At 37.4% G+C, this 12618-nt stretch overlaps 1 protein-coding gene across 4 annotated transcripts in view; it reads left to right on the top strand.

The window, feature by feature from the left end:
- MGAT5 (alpha-1,6-mannosylglycoprotein 6-beta-N-acetylglucosaminyltransferase) overlaps positions 1–12618 on the top strand; it is a 136426-nt gene that overhangs the window by 92625 nt on the left and 31183 nt on the right. For all 4 annotated transcript variants that reach the window (XM_064514625.1, XM_064514626.1, XM_064514628.1 and 1 more), the window contains exons 10-11: positions 1472–1605; positions 5555–5688. In XM_064514625.1, coding sequence (XP_064370695.1) covers positions 1472–1605; positions 5555–5688 — 268 coding nt within the window. The remainder of the gene's footprint in view (positions 1–1471; positions 1606–5554; positions 5689–12618) is intronic.

Genomic DNA, 12618 nt, shown 5'->3' with positions numbered 1-12618 from the left:
TAAAGATTTAAAAAAATAAACTTGCTCTATTCTGTATTCTCAAACACAAAGGTGGTATTTCATATTAAAGTTTGAAAGTTGCTGTTCCTTTCACTTAAGTATCAGTTAAATTGAAAAAAAAAAAAAAAGATCAACAATATATAAGAAGACTGTAAATGTATCTTTGGGACTAAGTTCTTTCACATTTTGAAGCCACAAAAATAGTGTTTTACTTAAGAGAATGTATATAGGCTTGAGATATGGGAAATTTTGAAGACTGGGAAATAAAGCCATTTTTAAAAGAAACTTCTGCAACTCTCTCCCTTCCCTGTCACCCATGTGGTTGTATCTCTTTCTTAGCATATACAAGCCCTGTGACACAATGCACAGTAATAGAGTTCATGTCTTCATGGCGTAATGCAATGTGACACATGACCCTATACATCCTATATATATATATATATCTTTCCAGAATTTTGTTTGTGGAGGGCTGAAAAATGGTAGGAACAACAACTTTGGATCCACACAATATAGATCACTTGCAGTGGAGCTAATGGTCAGTATGACAGCCACAAAAAAAGTTCCCGTCTAAGCAATATCAAAAGTTTAGGGGGCTGCATTTTTGGAACATCAGTTCTAGAGCCTGTCTGCTGCAGTGTGCCCTCTTTCGCATGTTGAGAATTTTGTCACCTTTTATGTCTTCTGGCCCTTTCTGAAAGGAACAAATCATAAATGAAGTAAACTTTCTTTTTTTTTTTCAAGGAATTAATAGGATTTAAGTAAAGGATTTAATTTGAGTTTCTTATCTAGACTCTTCATAATCCACTGCCAAGCTTTCTGTTTTTCGGTCAGCTTGTTGTAGACATTTGGCTTCTGTATTGTTTCTTCAGAAATGTGATAAAATGATCTATAAACAAATAAATGCCCTATCTGACTGCAAGTGTTCAGCAAATTAAACTCCTCAGTGCTTCTGCAGTAGGTCTAACTGACCCAAAGGTCAGAATCAGGAGACAAAATACAGTTGTCTAAAGACAGTACTATTCTGCTGTGATCTTCCTGGCACATGACCCTTGGCTGTTGCACTGGTTTTGTAGTACTGCATGAGAACAGTAGGAAACGGATGAAGGCGAGTCCTCCTTTTCCTGCCTAAATTCTCTTGCAGAGCTTCAGAAACACGGATGATCACTGTAGCGTTCCCATAACATCTACTCAGGTGTTCAAGCATGACTGCTTTCTGTAGGAACAAAGAAACCCAAAATAAGCCCCAGGGTTGCTATTTGAATGTCTGATATATCTTTGAATTTTCTGATCTTTATAATGTCTTTGTGAATGTAATATGAACAGAAAGATTTGAAATTAAAAAGTAACTTGTTTATACATCATACATAGTTGCAAACCCAAACAAAACAAATTTTACTAATAATTGTAACTACACTTATTCATTTGTATACATATGTATATATACCTAGAGAATTTTTTTCTTTTCTTTCAGGTGCATGTTAAGAGTTCTGGATTCCTTTGGAACTGAACCAGAGTTTAACCATGCCCATTATGCCCAATCTAAAGGCCACAAGACACCATGGGGAAAATGGAACCTTAATCCACAGCAGTTTTATACAATGTTCCGTAAGTATCCCTGGATTCAAAAATAATTTGGTACGTAAAGTAATGTTCTCATTGAGGAGTTTTTTTGTATTATTGAAGGCCAGTTCCTGGTTTAAAAAAATGTAGGGAGATGGGTTGATTTGTAATTGCCTGTAGACTGCAAAGTCTCTACAGTACTTTCATCCAGAGATCAGAAAAGCACAATATGAGATTAATATAAGTAATAGGAGGGAAGTTTTATCTCAGGATCCCTGCAGAAAGTGGTGACTGGCTTTTTTTTGAAGTGTCTCTGAGTTCGGCTTTTCTTTCTTTTGGCTTCTCAAATCCTGCTGCAGTGTGACAGGTTTTTGAGGTACTTGCTAGAGTGATTGCATTTTTATAAACTTCATTGTTCTTTATTTATAGTCATATTAAAGTGAAGATCATGACTGCGTTGTTGTATTTCTGCCTTTTTCCCCAACAACTAAGCAGCATGCTTCCTTTTCCATTTCTTTACTTTCAAGATTTATAAACTGTTACTCAGCAAAAATGATTTTTGTCTCAGTAGTTTTTTGGCAGATACTGTCAAGATTATCATCTATCTTGTTTTCCTTTTGTGAGTATTCATCCTGAGATGAACTGATTCAGATTTTTATCCGAGTGATGTACAAAGCTATTGAAAAATTAGAATGTGAGAGTAACTAAATACTTGATCAATTCAAAAGTAGATTAGTGTATTTCACTATTGCTGTACATTTTTGAAACATCATTAAACATCTTCCAAATAAAAGAACTAAAACAGAAATGCAACAAAAACACTCTGTGGATTGTGTATGAATTGGGTCTGATTAAATGTTTTCAGTGACCTACTCTGGCCCTAGTCTTTAACTTTATGGGATTAGGTTCTAGAATTGAAGGATCTTTCTCTGCATGTAGTAGTAGTGGTTATTCAAGTTTGTTTTCTCTGGAAAGTGCAAAAAGATTCACCATGCCCAGCCAGCTTGAGGGGAGTGAGGCTTAGGGAAAAGGAAAGAGCATGTTTTCTGCAGCTGCCTCTCAGGCCAAGTCTATAAAGAAACTCTTGATAGTGCCCAGCATGACCCATGAGGTTTGGTGGGATTCCATATCTAAAACCAGGGTGAGGCAAGTACAGTTCTCTCTGAAGAGACCTCACAAGTCTTTCAAACTTTTCACTCTTCGTAACAGAAGCATACACACGGATGTCTGGTTGACACACCTTTGAATTTAGTTGCCCTGTAAAATTCTTGGAAGAGGCATATTTTGTCTGTCAATATTTTCTGTGCAAGTTTTTCCAGAGAAATATAAATGAAGGTTGTTCAGCAGATAAAAGACTGCATTCACACTTGTTTAAAAGGAAGTAACAAAAAGCAGGGTGAGGAAATGTGGCTTGGAAGTGGTTACAGAGTTTTTGCCTGGATGGTAATAGACCATCCACAGAATGTGTTCCACATCCACAGAATTTGCTCTTTGCTTCCTGAGACTTTAGCTGATATTTGTTGGTTTATGACCTAAATGGAAGATGAGCCCTAGGCTCGATTGTGCTGTGTTTAAGTAGTCCAGTTGTTCAGAAACTTGTGTGTGAGGTTCTGCTCGAGATAGTGCCCAAGGTGATGGTGCGCTTGAGAAAAGTAGTTGCATGACTACTTGTGGTCCAAGTGTGTGCTCTGAGTGTGCTCTCCTCTACCCCCCCTCCATGATATGTGGAAGAAGGTAAACTTTTCCAATAGAGAAATTCTCTGTTATGTCGCCTCCGTAATAGGTGACTGTTACATCCCCTTGTTCAGAGCAAATCAGATCATCATGAATTATCAGAATAGTAAGACTGGACTTCTTCAAGTTGGAACTTGAAGAAATAACCATTTCAGGTTTTTAATACTAGAAATGACTGCTATTTTTCCCCCTGCAGGAAAAGTGGTAAGTAGATTACAAGCAAACTCATTCTGAAGCAAGAGTGATTACAGAGCAATAGATTTTTTTCAAGGGTTTTTCTTCTTTTTGTACTAGGTGCAAAAGAGTCAGCATGTTTTGTGATGTCTAAAGTTTGGGGATGTTTTTCTCTGTTGCAGAGGTAGCACAGTCTGTATTGGGTTAAAAAGTTGTTTATGCATCAGTAAGGATTTTATCCTAGATTGGAACCCTGAACCGCTTCCCAAAATCCACAGGCTCTTATCATGTCTTGAGGACTCTGGTTATAATGGCTGAAGATTATTAGTGAACAACAAGCAAACCATATTCGAACTTGTGGTATATTAGCAAAGTGCTTCAGCATGTTCTCTGAGTCTTCCTGAAGCACAAATTTTTTCCCTTTTCATGTTTTTTGTTTATGTTCTTTTATGCAAAATAACAGCACTAGTGCTTTTAAAAGTGCATGATCTTGCTTAAATATCCTTCTGAATGCTTCCTGTCAATGATCTTTGAGGCAGTGAATACCACCAGTTGATCATAAGTGCTAACCTTAACAAAGGTTTGTTTTTCTTTTGAGTATGTACTGCCTTGCTTCTCCTTTGAATGCAGTCTGTTATCCAAAAACATGAAAGGATGGAAAAATGCTCTTCTGAGGCATATTTGCACTGTGCCATTCGTTATGCTAAATTCTAACAAGTCCTTGGATCTGAGTGAGTGCCTGGCTGTTGCTGAGCAATTTTTTGTGAAAAAGAGTAATTGTCATTAGAAAGACAAAATTTAATGTCGGAGGAAAATGTATGCTGTGTATGATTTCTCTGTTCTACTGCATTTTCCAGTTGGCTGATTTTCAAGAATCAACAAGAAAAAAAAATCATAATCTCAACAGATTTTTTTCGTTTAGACCTTTGAATATAGGTTCAACATGGCATGTGTCATGTCTGCCCGAGGGCGTGGTGGCGGTGGTGGTCTTTTGCTTTTGTTTTTTGCTTTTGTTTTTTACTTTGCCAAGTGTGCTTACTAAAAAGTTTTCGACTTGTGTGCCAGAATGAAAAAGGGGAGGCTTATGTAGGAGCTCCTAAAGTTTATTGCAGCATATTTCTATGTAGCCTTGTGAGGCTATAACACTCTTTAGATATCTGTAAAACCCCCCCCATTTTGGGACAGATTTCCTACAGTAGGTACGGCTCTTAACTGAAGCCTTGAACACTGGGGACCATCCCTAGAATTAAACACACTGTCCAAAAAAAAGAAAAGGAAACTTAGTTGTACTGAGCCTACAGCTATGTGCTGAGCCTACAGCTCCTCCTCATAGGAGGAAAGCAGTGGCTAGCATTACTGGATGTCACTGCCGAAAAAAGACCAGTAGACAGAGTAAACTGCATATCCTTTGCATGCGCTTTATTTGTCTGGGAACTAGATTAATGCAGAACTTCTGCTAACCTCTTTAGCTGTTGCCTTTTAGTATTTTATGATAGATATCTGTGAGTGAATTAAGCAGTGAAAACTGTATTTTGATTTCTTGTTTTGTATGGCTTTATAGGCTAATAATTAGGGTGGATGTGTAATGTGTAGTGAGTTGGATGTTTGGGGTTAGCCCTTCCAATATATGAGATGAACCCAAAAAAGTTACTAAAGTTTATTTATGCTGTTCAGCAACTTACAGCTTTGTTTTCAAGCATAGAAACATTGGTGGTTTTTAAGCTGTTGCTGCTGTGCTCTCTGAGACTGTCAAGCTGGATTCCTTATGGTTCTCTTATCTCCAATAATAAAGCTGAGCACACAGAAAATCATTATCGTTGGCCTAGGTCCAGATACAGAATTTTTATTGCAGGCAGGAAATGAGCCAGAAAATAACTGCTTACTTCAGTAGATGTGTGCAGCAGGACTTAAAGTTAATAAGAATTATTAATAATAATACAGCAAGCAAATGTGTATTTCAGTATGTATGTTAAGAAGCGATCTGTTGAATAATATGTTTCTTACAACTACTTTTCTGACAATGGCCACGCTTTTATAACATTAAGTGATACTTTAAAAGACTTTGAATATGCTCTATTTCTTACAGCTCATACTCCGGATAACAGCTTTCTTGGATTTGTGGTAGAGCAGCATCTGAATTCCAGTGACATTAAACACATTAATGACATCAAAAGGCAGAATCAGTCTCTAGTTTATGGCAAAGTGGATAGCTTCTGGAAGGTGAGTGTTCCATCCTCGTTTGTGTGGTCAAATTTACTTTGATCAAGATAATAAGGCATAACTCATAACTGAAAGCATCCCTGCTCTCAAAATCTAGGAAGTTTTTTTTTTTGAAAATAAACATTTAAAGAATTGAGTTACACAGTTTGGAGCTTTTCTGATGAGGAAACATCTGCCTGCCTCAATCGAGATGGATCCTTTGCTGTTTTTTATGCACTCTTCACTGACAGAAGAAAAACTACAAAAGCTTCTAGTGTATGTAGCTGTGTATAGATGCATGGTATTTTGAGAGTTGAGTACCATTTCCCTTCTTTGACAAAGGGCTTGATTTGCGTACAGATAATTAGGATGCTTATTTTGTCTCCATAAAATAATACAAGTTTTTACAGTGCTGATATCAGAAGAATTTTGGAAAATGCAGAAGCTGTTTAAAGTAATGGGAATTTGAAGGAGTACATGTTTGGCTCATGTTGTAGAATGACTTAGTATCTCCCCATTTGCAGTCTGTTCCTCTGTCTGCTGAATGCTGGAGTAGAGCTGGGATCCTTAATCCAAGTCTTCGTGTGGTTGAGGCCCTGGTACTTTCAGTTCCTGATCTCATTATCAGTCTCTTAGGAACAGTTGGATGTAATGATCATCTATATTTCCTGACCTGGTTGGTAGGAAGTACATATCAGCAGAACAACCTGTTGAGTAGTAGTTGGATATGAGAACAATGTTGTTGCTTAGTCACCAGGATTTTTTAGCTGACATTATATATCTTTACCAGTTTATTCTGTCTGCATTAATTCAGCAATATGTATTAATAGCTTATATGCCTGGAGGAGAGCCTTGTAATTGTCTAGCCTGAGGTTTTGTATGACACACAGGATATTCATGAGCTGATTCAGACAAGAACATGGCTTTTTGGGAAAGAATATCTAATGTTGATTTTTAAATAGCACACAATGGAAACCCCACTACTTCCCCTGGTAAATTCCTTAAGTAACTGCCCTCTCTCTTAAACTTCTGCATTATTTCTGATTCAAATTCCCAAACCTTTAATTTCCAAGCTTTGTATCAATTATAAACTTTGTCTACAGGACTGATAACATTTCTGTTACCTTGTAGGAATATATAGGTTGAGGTCAAAGTTGTCTTTCTGAAAAGCCTGTACTGAACTACTGAAAGCTTTGTGCTTTCTAATCTTTATTCTCATGTATTTGTGTTTTTCTCTGAACCTTCTCAAGATTGTTTGCTTTCTTCTTGAAAAGTGAATACTAGCAAGGGGCGCATTGGCCATACCAGCACCAAATGAAAAAGTAGCACTATATACATTATTACATATATCCCCTTTACACCAGTGGGAACTTATATTAAGATGACTTCTCAACCAAGACTCTTCTGTCCTTTTTTGGAGCTGCTGCTCTTCAAGACAGTGCTCCATTTTGTAAATATTGCCTATCTTTTTTTCTTCTGAGATGTATGACTTAATATTTAGCCATATTAAAATATATGTTGTATGCTTGTAACATCAAGCACATCATAACTGCAGCTTGCAGTCTGGCTTGCCCATGTTTCCTGTGCACCGGTATGATCACTGCAGATAGGGTTTGCAAGAGTGACAATGTGGAAAGTCTTACTGAGAGTGATAAAAATGCAATTCTTCTGATCAACAGAAAGCTTGAACTAATCTTGTGTCTGTATAATTTGCTTATTTCATGTTTCCTTCATTTCCCCAGTTTAATGCTCTTTTCATCTGCCACTATGGCTTGTACTGAACCCAGACTAATCTATTTATCCTGCTACTTTTCTTTATGTTGGATATGGCCAATTAACAAAAGTGTAATCTTCACAGAATACGTGTGTCACTGCTGCTTCTAGTCAGTCATTAAGAGAAGCACAATGTGGAAGGGAGGATGTTCTGAATCCCAGACTGAGGGGCTTTTTAGGAATATCACTTGCAAGTAACTCATTTAATTTTAAACCAATCGGATCTGAAATGGAACTGAGATACACACAGGATACCAGACTGTCAGTTCAGAGTGATTTTGTTTTCCCCCCTGAGGGGGGACCAGAATAGCTAACTGCCATCAAGGATTCTTATAATTATGGACCTGTCTCTTTTTCTGCATCCAGCTCGGCCTGTAGAAAAAAGGTCCCAAATTGCTTGTCATTTTACCTTTGCTAGAAATCCTCTTGTCCCCAGCTCTGATGATAGGCTGCATGACTGGACAAACTGGGCTAGCTTGTACCACCTGTTTAAATTGTTTAAACTAAGAGCTAAAGAGAATTATGGATTGCTTACAGGCAACATTCTGCCTTGGCACGTCATTTGAGGGGAGTTAAGCTCTGATGTGAAGGTGATGAGTAATGGGCAGAGGAATACAGGGAGCTCTTCTGACGGTTCTGGATACAGAAAAAGATGTCAGCCCATGGCCTGAGACTAGTGGCATTAACCCCATTTTACCAAGGGGATGCCCAGATAAGTTTTGATGGAAATCATGAAGCATGTATGCTGCAGAGACTGCAAGAAACCTAGATTGTCTTGATCATTTTGCTCTGTTAACTAAATTGGTCTTAAGTGGGTTGGGGAGTACAAACAGGAGGCACTAAGTACATTTCTAAAGGTTGTCCTTACAGGTAAGCTATCAAAGACAACATTTGCCAAGCTTTGAATGTGTTTGTTGTAATCAAAGGTTTGAGTTTTTGTCTGGGATTTCTGGCAGTACTAATGACTAGTGACCTCTCTCTGCCTGAATGAAATGGAATGAATAAAATGCGAGTGAAACCCATAATACTCTCCATTATCAAAATTGGCTTTAATTACAGAACATTTCAATTAAAAGGAAATGTTTGAAGCCTTTCATGTTGTCTTCACTCCTGTTTAGGTAGAAGTCTTTTCTTTGTTCTTCTTTGTGCAACTCCACATCATACTATTCTGTTATTTCTACCCTCAGTCCTTGATAGAAGAGTGAGTCAGGATTCATTTTAAATTATTTGCTGTGTTTTGTTTTGCGGAATGCCAGGAGAGAAGACAGGATTTTGCCTGTATCAGAAAATAGCCCTGAATATGTAATACACAGTCATAAGATGATTACCTGCAGTGTTACCTTTCCCTTCCTTCTGACTGGGTTTTGCAGCTCATCATTAGCAACGTGCTTTAAACATTTCCTTTCCTGTTTGAAGCCAGAAGATACAGAAGGGAGGGGAGAAAAAATCCTCACTGTTTCTCCCCTGTACAGTCAGTGCGCACACAAACTTGTCTTGGCGTCTTCTCATTTCATCTTCCTCCAAATTTTCAGCAGCACTGTGGCCTTTTCTACCGTATATGTACATTAGCGAGCATTCGATATAAATGAAATTGTTAAAGCTTTCAAAAACCATAGTTCGGACAAAGCACTGGAGAAAGCTTCGTGGGTGGAAAAACTGCAAGAAGTGTTCAAATAGCTAAAGATGAGGAGAGGGAACTGAATGAGCAGGAATTCCAGCAGATTGTGAAGAACACTAGTCTTTATTGAGACATTTTATTCTTTTTATAGACAAAGATTATTTTTGTGCAAATAAATACTATGTATATGCTAAGGTATATTTTGTACAAATGTATTTGGTAGGTATGTAACAAAAAGGTCATAAATGGACATTCAGGAAAGAGCAAGAGCATGTCAAGTTTACCTAATACTTCCCTTGCATATTCTCTCTCCTTCCAGCTGTTTTTACTATAGGGAATTTCCTGAGTCTAGTTGTCTATTGACAAACTCTCTGTTGACAAACTTTTGAGAGCTCAATTAGAGGGCTCTTCAAAGGACTTGTCTAATCTGGGACCTGTGCAAACTTTCTTGCCTCCACAGCATGCTTTGTCATGGAGTCCCACAAGCCTCTGACCTGTTGCAGGAAAAGCCATTAACTTTTGTTTTTTCCAAACCTGCCTCCTGCTAGCTTTGTTTGGGCCTCTCTTGTGTTGGAAGAGATTAGGAATAATTCGTCTCTATCCACGTGCTTTATGTACGTCGTGGTTTTGTAAACCTCTTTTATATTCTGCTAAGTTGCCTTTTCCAAGCTGAAGAATCCTGGCTTAATTAGTTACAGATTTCTGGAGTTAACAATAGAAGCCATTCTCTAGCTTGGATTCTTGTTGCCCCTCTTTTGGGTCTCTTGGGTTCTTTTTGAGAAGGACCAGAAACGTATGCAGTATTCAAGGACAGAGAGGACTGTGCATTTATAGAAAGGTGCAATGATATTCTCTTTAGACTATTGGACTGATTTTTTCCATTGAGCGCTGTATCATAATGAAAAATCTTCATTCCTGAGTAGTAGTAGTCAGCTCAGGTTCATCATTCCTTTGTGAAGCTAGGATTGTTTTTCCTCACATGCATCACTCTACATTTATTTACACTGAATTTGTCTGCTGTTTTATTTCCTAGTCACTCAGTCTCTTAGGTTACTGAAGGGAGTACTTCTTGTTGGTAACTTCTTGGGAAGTTGCTACTTCTACTGAAGAAGTCTCCCACTGAGGGGTCTTCTTCAAGAGCTTGGGAACCCCAAGCATTCAGCGTTGATGTCCTTCTGCATGCTGTGTTTTGAAGTTGGTTTTATTTTACTACTACATTACTACTCAGAGTGGTGTATATCACTTCCCTATTCCCATTTACATACTGAGTATTCGCTCAAGAGAGTGATTCCCTTCTGTCCCAATAAGACTTAGTTTTTAAGAACCTTAAAAACAAATTTTTTTTTGAAGATCAAGTATACTACACAAACCGAATCACCCTTTTCTATACACTGATTGGCTTCCTCAGAGAACTCTAACAATCTGAGAGAGAATTTCCTTCTGCAAAAAGAACTGCGTATTCTTATTCTATTATTTTTAATATGGTTATATAGACAGAATTCTGTGTTCTACGTTTCAGCTAATTTGTTGACTGTAAAATAACTGCTAGTCTATAATTACTGAATCTTCACCAAATCCATTTTTAATTCAGTGTTCTGCATTAAGTGCTCCATGGTTAACAGTTGGACAGTTTTATATTTGAGCTCCAAGAGACATCGTCTGTTCTTAGTGACTTATCACTATACATTTAGCTCTATTAATACTGTTTTACACTGAATTTCCCAGCACTTGTGCGCTCGTTCAGCTTCCCCTGTAGAACAGGAACTCCATTATTCAAGGATGTCTTGAAAAGTCTTTGAGAGCATGACACTTCTTGAAAAGAGAGATTTTCCAAGTTTACGCAATATTTGTGTCATAATCTCATTTTAGAGTTACAGTTGTTGTATACTATATACCACTGGACTTTGGCTTACTTTGGCCTTGATGTTTTGACAAATAATCCTCCAGGTGTTAGGACTTCTAGACTGAACACTGCCTGTTTAGGAAATACACAAAGGTCTATAGCAGTAGTTCTTATTTTTCTGAAAAACATTCGTCAGGCTTTATACAATCATTGTGTTTTGACTCTTTTAGTGTGAGGTGAGACTGCGTATATGAGCTGTTTTACGTGTACTTTGCAGTTTGAGCTTCAGCCCCATAAACCAGCTTGAGACTCAGACTCTTCTGTAATGTCATTGGCCTGTAGCTCTGCACATGTGGTTTCCTCCTCTGCTGAATATCTGGTGTTCTTGAAGGTATCTGGTCTAAAATTGCAAAAATATGTAACCCAGCAGTTTGGCAGTCTGAGGTTAAAGCAAAGTTGTTGGTGCCCACCCTGTACCACATCAAGAAAAGTAAAAGCAGAGTTCAGTTCTTCGCGCATCATGCTTTTCTGCCATGTATTATTGTAGCATTTATACTTCTTACACTTACATCTACTGAACTTAAAACTTCAGCACTTCAGGCTGTGCCTTCCTGTCAACATTGTCTTAGGGAAAGACTTGTCAGACTGTTGTCATTTGATGTCTTTGATGAGAAAGGCCTAATAGTGAAGCTTTTAAAAGTAGGTGGAAATAATTGACATACAGTAATAACAGTTCTGCAGTCAGTGATCAACAGAAATGTCTTTCTTGAATGGCAAGCTTATTTTTGCTGCTGGAAAAATGCTTCAGAAAAGACTTGTATGACTGTTGCTGTTACTCTTTCATTTTGAGTCTGAGAAGTAATTGGCTCATCTTTGATGTGGTGAACTTTCATGCTCTAAGTCTCGATTTGCACTATGGACAGCAGATACGGGGTGAGTGGCATGGTCTGGTCCAAACTCTGTTGATTTTGTATTACTAGCTTGTAGCCCATAATCTTTTCTCTTTGAATTCATTTTGGAGAAACTAAAAATTTGGGACATAATGTCAAATGATTTAGAATAAGGAATATTTATACCCCACCCAAGCAAGTAAGCTCAGGAGACGGAGTTGAAGGAGTGTTGATAAAACATTTGTTTTCAAAGCACATTTCTTGATTTGCTTACTTGTAGCCTTTCTATTTATACCCCACCCAAGCAAGTAAGCTCAGGAGACGGAGTTGAAGGAGTGTTGATAAAACATTTGTTTTCAAAGCACATTTCTTGATTTGCTTACTTGTAGCCTTTCTATTTATAAATGCTGTATTTAGATTCTGTCAAGTTTTTAATTCAAATTTTGTAATGTTTGGAGTGGAAAAATTTACCACGATTATTCTTGTGAACTGGTTTATTACAATATATACTTTTATGAGCTGAAATTACTCTTTTCTAGACAGAATTGCCAATTCAAGATCTTTTGAAATGCAAAAGGACACATTTTAGTGAGATTTCTGTCAGGTATAAAATGGCAATGTTGTTTTTATGGTACTTTATAGATGATTATGAAAGCAATAGTTTTTCACTAAGTAAAAAAGAGGATAAAGAAGGGATTGTGCTTTCTGAGTTTTTTGTGTGAGAAAGGAAGATTTGTGAAGAAATTAAAGACTTTTTTGCATGCAGCGAACAAAGGAAAGACTGCTATTGGTACCAACTGTTCTTTAAAATTTTCATTTGATTAAAA

This window comes from Dromaius novaehollandiae, chromosome 7 (genome assembly GCF_036370855.1).
Source record: "Dromaius novaehollandiae isolate bDroNov1 chromosome 7, bDroNov1.hap1, whole genome shotgun sequence".
Taxonomy (NCBI): domain Eukaryota; kingdom Metazoa; phylum Chordata; class Aves; order Casuariiformes; family Dromaiidae; genus Dromaius; species Dromaius novaehollandiae.
This window is presented reverse-complemented; position numbering and strand designations above follow the sequence as displayed.